Here is a 6000-nt window from a genome sequence, read left to right on the forward strand (position 1 = left end):
TAAACATTCTTGTTACTGATAAGTCAGATGTGTGTCCAGTATTTAACAGTCATTTTCTGAGCATTGCTGGTGAATTAAATAAAAACTTAATTTCTACAGAGAATCATATAACTATCTTGGAAAATGCCTTTTTGAGATGTCTGAAATACTCCTCACTGACAAGGTCGAGACTGAGTCAGTAGTTAAATCACTGAAGACTAATGACTCTCATGGACGTGATGGAGTGCCTAGCAGAATATTAAAGTACTGTGATGCACATGTTAGCCCTGTACCTAGAAATATTTGTAATTCCTCCTTTAAGAATGGTCAGGTTCCTGAACGATTAAAGTACTCAGTAGTAAAGCCGCTTTATAAAAATGGAGAAAGTGATAATGTATACAAATTTCTATGCCATCATTGTTTGCTAAAGTTATTGAAAAGGCTTTGTATGTAAGGATAATTTAGCATTTTATATCACATAATTTTCTATCAAGTGTACAGTTTGGCTTTCAAAGTGATTTAATGACTGAAAATACTATATTCTATTTTCTCTTGAGATACTGGATGGATTAAACAAAAGGTTTCAAACACTAGGCATATTTTTTGATTTAAATGAGGCCTTTGATTCTTTTGATCACAAAATATTGTTCCAGACGTTGGGCCATTACAGAATACAGGGAGTAGCTCACAATTGGTTTACCTCTTACTTCAGCAAGACAGCAAAAAGTCTGTTGAGAATGGCTGTGATGTGGGGTACAGTCAAATGGGGGTTCCCCCCGGGTATCAATGTTGGGGCCACTCCTGTTCGTTATTTATATAAATGATATGCCATTAAGTATTACGGGTAACTCTAAAATATTTCTGTTTGTTGATAACACTAGCGTGGTAGTAAAGGATGCCATGTGCAACATTGGCTCTGTTACAAATAGTGCAGTTCATGACATAAGCTCATGGCTTGTAGAAAATAAACTAACACTAAATCACAGTAAGTTTCAGAAACTGTAAAAACCAACACACAATTCAACAAAAACCAACGTTTTAATTTCAAAAAATGGGCATATGATTAGTGGAACAGACAGTTCAAACTTGTAGTTGTTCAGACAGATAGTAAACTGTCATGGGAAGCCCACATTCAGGATATAGTTCAGAACCTTAATGCTACCACTTTTACTATTTGAATGGTATCTGAAGTAAGTGATAGTTCAACACGAAAATTGGTCTACTTTACTTATTTTCATTTGCTTACGTCGTATGGTATTATATTTTGGGGTGACTCTTCCCATTCTAAAAGGATATTTTTATCTCAGAAACGGGCAGTTTGGGCAATAAGTGGTGTAAGGTCACGAACCTCTTGTTGACCCCTGTTCACTAGTCTGTGTATTTTGACATTGGCCTCTTAATATATATTTTTTCTTTACTGTTGTTTCTTGTTAACAATATCAGCTTATTCCCAAGAGTAAGCAGCTTTCACTGAGTTAATACTCGGCAGAAATCAAACCTGCATTTGGATCGGACTTCTTTAATTCTTGTGCAGAAAGGTCTGCAGTATACTGCTGCATCCATTTTCAATAAGCTACCAGAAGAATCTTTGATGGAAACCCAGTTCTGAGCAAAGAAGGGAAAGCAGAAAGGTGGAAGGAGTATATAGAGGGACTATACAAGGGCGATGTACTTGACGACAATATTATGGAAATGGAAGAGGATGTAGATGAAGATGAAATTGGAGATATGATACTGTGTGAAGCGTTTGACAGAGCACTGAAACAAGGCCCCTGGAGTAGACAACATTCCATTAGAACTACTGACAGCCTTGGAAGAGACAGTCCTGACAAAACTCTACCATCTGGTGAGCAAGATGTATGAGACAGGCGAAATACCCTCAGACTTCAAGAAGAATATAATTATTCCAATCCCAAAGAAAGCAGGTGTTGACAGATGTGAAAATTACCGAACTATCAGTTTAATAAGTCACAGCTGCAAAATACTAATGCGAATTCTTTACAGACGAATGGAAAAACTGATAGAAGCCGACCTCGGGGAAGGTCAGTTTGGATTCCGTAGAAATTTTGGAACACGTGAGGCAATACTGACCCTACGACTTATCTTAGAAGAAAGATTACGGAAAGGCAAACCTACGTTTCTAGCATTTGTAGTATTAGAGAAAGCTTTTGACAATGTTGATTGGAATACTCTCTTTCAAATTCTGAAGGTGGCAGGGATAAAATACAGGGAGCGAAAGGCTATTTACAATTTGTACAGAAAGCAGATGGCAGTTATAAGAGTCGAGGGGTATGAAAGGGAAGCAGTGGTTAGGAAGGGAGTGAGACAGGGTTGTAGCCTATCCCCAATGTTATTCAATCTGTATATTGAGCAAGCAATAAAGGAAACAAAAGAAAAATTTGGAGTAGGAATTAAAATCCATGGAGAAGAAATAAAAACTTTGAGGTTCGCAGATGACATTGTAATTCTGTCAGAGACAGCAAAGGACTTGGAAGAGCAGTTGAACGGAATGGACAGTCTCTTGAAAGGAGGATATAAGATAAAGATCAACAAAAGCAAAACTAGGATAATGGAATGTAGTCTAATTAAGTCGGATGATGCTGAGGGAATTAGATTAGGAAATGAGACACTTAAAGTAGTAAAGGAGTTTTGCTATTTGGGGAGCAAAATAACTGATGATGGTCGAAGTAGAGAGGATATAAAAAGTAGACTGGTAATGGCAAGGAAAGCGTTTCTCAAGAAGAGAAATTTGTTAACATCGAGTGTAGATTTAAGTGTCAGGAAGTTGTTTCTGAAAGTATTTGTATGGAGTGTAGCCATGTATGGAAGTGAAACGTGGATGATAAATAGTTTAGACAAGAAGAGAAGCTTTCGAAATGTGGTGCTACAGAAGAGTGCTGAAGATTAGATGGGTAGACCACATAATTAATGAGGAGGTATTGAATAGAATTGGGGAGAAGAGGAGCTTGTGGCACAACTTGACTAGAAGAAGGGATCGATTGGTAGGACATGTTCTGAGGCATCAAGGGATCACCAATTTGGTATTGGAGGGCAGCGTGGAGGTTAAAAATCGTAGAGGGAGACCAAGAGATGAATACACTAAGCAGATTCAGAAGGATGTAAGCTGCAGTAGGTACTGGGAGATGAAGAAGCTTGCACAGGATAGAGTAGCATGGAGAGCTGCATCAAACCAGTCTCAGGACTGAAGACCACAACAACAACAACCACAAGAATTCAAAAATCATAGCAGTAATCCATGCACTTTGAAATCTAAACTGAAGAGTTTCCTAACGGGTCACTCCTCCTATTCTGTTGAAGAGTTCCTTGAAAAATTAAGTTGATTCTTATGTTATTGTCGATTGCGTTTACTTAAACTTGTGGCTTGACTTTTTTTGGGTTCATAAACATTTTATTTTATGTGTTATTACTTTTACGTTTTAATTTCATGCACTGACACATTCCATGACCTTGGAGAGTTGCTTCTCAATTTGATCCTATGGAACTAGACGTGTAAGTAAAATACAATTATTGTGTTTAATCAGTCAAATTTAGCAAATGTTGGGCTAAATCTTTCATCATGTCTGGCTAATATAGCATTCTGCTCGCAGAGTGGCTTTTGAAACATGTTTACTCCCATCCTTTTTCTCTTTCATGTAATGCTGTTTCCTATTGCGTAGCCCTAGCTTTATTCTAGCATTCTAAAATGAGATGCATTCTCGTTTCCACCAAATTGGCACTCTCATGCCACATACCGCCTTTATATGATCATTTCTAGACAATTCCTTTCAGTTTACCCACATCCCTACCCTGTCATCTAAGATAACTCCTTTGGCAGAGTCTGTCAAACCTGCTTGTATGCTGCACCTGTCGCATCACATTCCTTGCTCTTCCTTCTGTTGTTCTCTTGCAGTTCATGTGCACATTATATATAACCCACCTTTCACTGTAGTTTATACCTAATTTTGAAAATTTCAAACATCTGCAACTACTTTACCTCCCCCCACCCACCCATAAAAAGCTATAAAAAAGTACTATGGTCTTTCTTAACTTTTGCCTCCATGGTAAATTCACATCAGTATAACTTTTCTGTTCCCTTTACCTTTCTTAAAAGCCAAACTGCTCATCAACTTTCATTCCCATTCATCTGTACACTATTCTTGTGACCACCTCAAGTGCGTGAGCTGATTTTACAATAGTTCCCACACCTACTTGCCCTTGCTGTCTTTGGGATGCTTGTGCAAATGAGTGTGTGCGTGTTTCCTTTTGTGATAAAGGCCGTGGCCGGACGTTAATGAGTAGGGCCTAAGTGTTTTAGTTGTACCTGGTTGCAAATTAACGTGTCATCTTGATGGTAAGTAGCAATCTTAGCTTTGTCTTATACTGTTGATACTCCAGCCTGGAGTTTCCATTGTTTGTTTTTATTAGTAGAATTCCTATTACCGTAAACACCTCAATGTGACCTTTGATGGTAATGTAAAAGTGCTGTTTATGTATAAATGTTTCATACTGCTTTGTGGATTGTAACACATCAACAAGGACTCTTACATAACTCTTTTGAAACTTTTTTGCTGTTGCTTGATAATACTGAAGGGAGCACAAGTAGCTAATTGCCAGTGAAGTAAAGCTTTCATTTCAAATCAAAACAACCTAGTGCAAGGAAAATGAGTTTGCAAATTAAATCTAATCTATAATTGTGGGCTCAAGCTTATAAGAGACTTCAAATGTTTGCTTTGGTAAAGATACTTTTGTGTTTCTGCTAATGTGTGAATTACATGACGTAAGAATTCTCTTTGGTTTTTCCTCCTTATAATTAAGGTAGACAAAGACAAACAATAAAATTACTCATTAATTCAGTATGAGTGTTTGATTTATGATCTCTATCACACAATAAACTAAAACTTTTTATCTTTACAGGAAGGAGCAGTTATTGACCACCTGTGGTTGGTCAGAGATGAGCATGGTCCGTTCGAATGCTCAGGATAAAATTCCTGGCTGTGAATAATACATTCCACCCATTGAAATTTGTGCATATCCATTCCAGTAATATCTTGAATGTTCACAGTGACAATATTTATCAACATTTTTGTTGCCATAACATCTCAATAGTTTTATAGGGTATTTTGAAACTTGTTGCATTGTCTTGGTGGCTATTAAAGGTGAAAGCAATACCTGGTATATTTTTCTAGTATTTTTATCATGGTTGAACACTTTTAGCTTACATTTGAAAATTCTCTGAAAATTAGTCTGACATTTATGGCACTACTGTCATTCACACCTATGGTAGATGGTATATATTATTTTACACGGGTGTCTGTAATATACAAATAACTTAGCAAAATTATACTGCTGAAAGTGTGAAATTTCTAATATCTGTTCTCTGTATGTAATATGGATTCATGTTTTCTATATTGAGTGTATTGTATACATTCCAGTTCTTAAGGCTTTTTTGTGATGGTACTTAAACTATGTACAATGATTGCAAATTTAAGGACTGCGGTGTAGGCAGTATATATGGAGGGCAGGTACTGTAGAATCCCCCAGAAAACGCTTTAAGGTCCATAGTGTTTTCCCATAACTCCTGCCAGAAAATAGAAACTGAAAGTTCATTGTTATCTGTGAACCAATAAGAACTGTGATCATTTTGTTGTGTTCTGTTATTAAACAGGCATGTTCTCAGTATTGTTGTATCTGTAGCCTTGTTAATAGTGATCCACTATTGTTGTTACTTTTTGTGGTCAGAGTATATTTTGTGTATATGTTGTCCAGTAAAGTGTATTATTAAATAACACATGTATTTAATTTGTATGTTGTTTACAAAACTTGTGCTACCCTATCAAACATTTTAATATCAGGTTATTCTGTTTTAGAAAAAGGGTTATTTTTCTATCAGATCTTGAAAGAAAGTCAAGATTCACTTTAATGAATTATGAAAATAAATGAGGATATGAGGGACTACAACTTACAATAGGAGATTAAAGATACACTGTTGCTCCATAATGTCTATAATTCTTGTGGTCATTT

At 36.5% G+C, this 6000-nt stretch overlaps 1 protein-coding gene across 1 annotated transcript in view; it reads left to right on the forward strand.

Annotated features, from left to right (window-relative positions):
* LOC126424810 (acid phosphatase type 7) overlaps positions 1 to 5765 on the forward strand; it is a 110847-nt gene extending 105082 nt beyond the window's left edge. Inside the window, exon 9 of the mRNA XM_050087601.1 lies at positions 4894 to 5765. Coding sequence (XP_049943558.1) covers positions 4894 to 4962 — 69 coding nt within the window. The 3' untranslated portion in view covers positions 4963 to 5765. The remainder of the gene's footprint in view (positions 1 to 4893) is intronic.
* The last annotated feature ends 235 nt before the right edge of the window (positions 5766 to 6000 follow it).

Source organism: Schistocerca serialis, chromosome 10 (assembly GCF_023864345.2).
Source record: "Schistocerca serialis cubense isolate TAMUIC-IGC-003099 chromosome 10, iqSchSeri2.2, whole genome shotgun sequence".
Classification (NCBI taxonomy): domain Eukaryota; kingdom Metazoa; phylum Arthropoda; class Insecta; order Orthoptera; family Acrididae; genus Schistocerca; species Schistocerca serialis.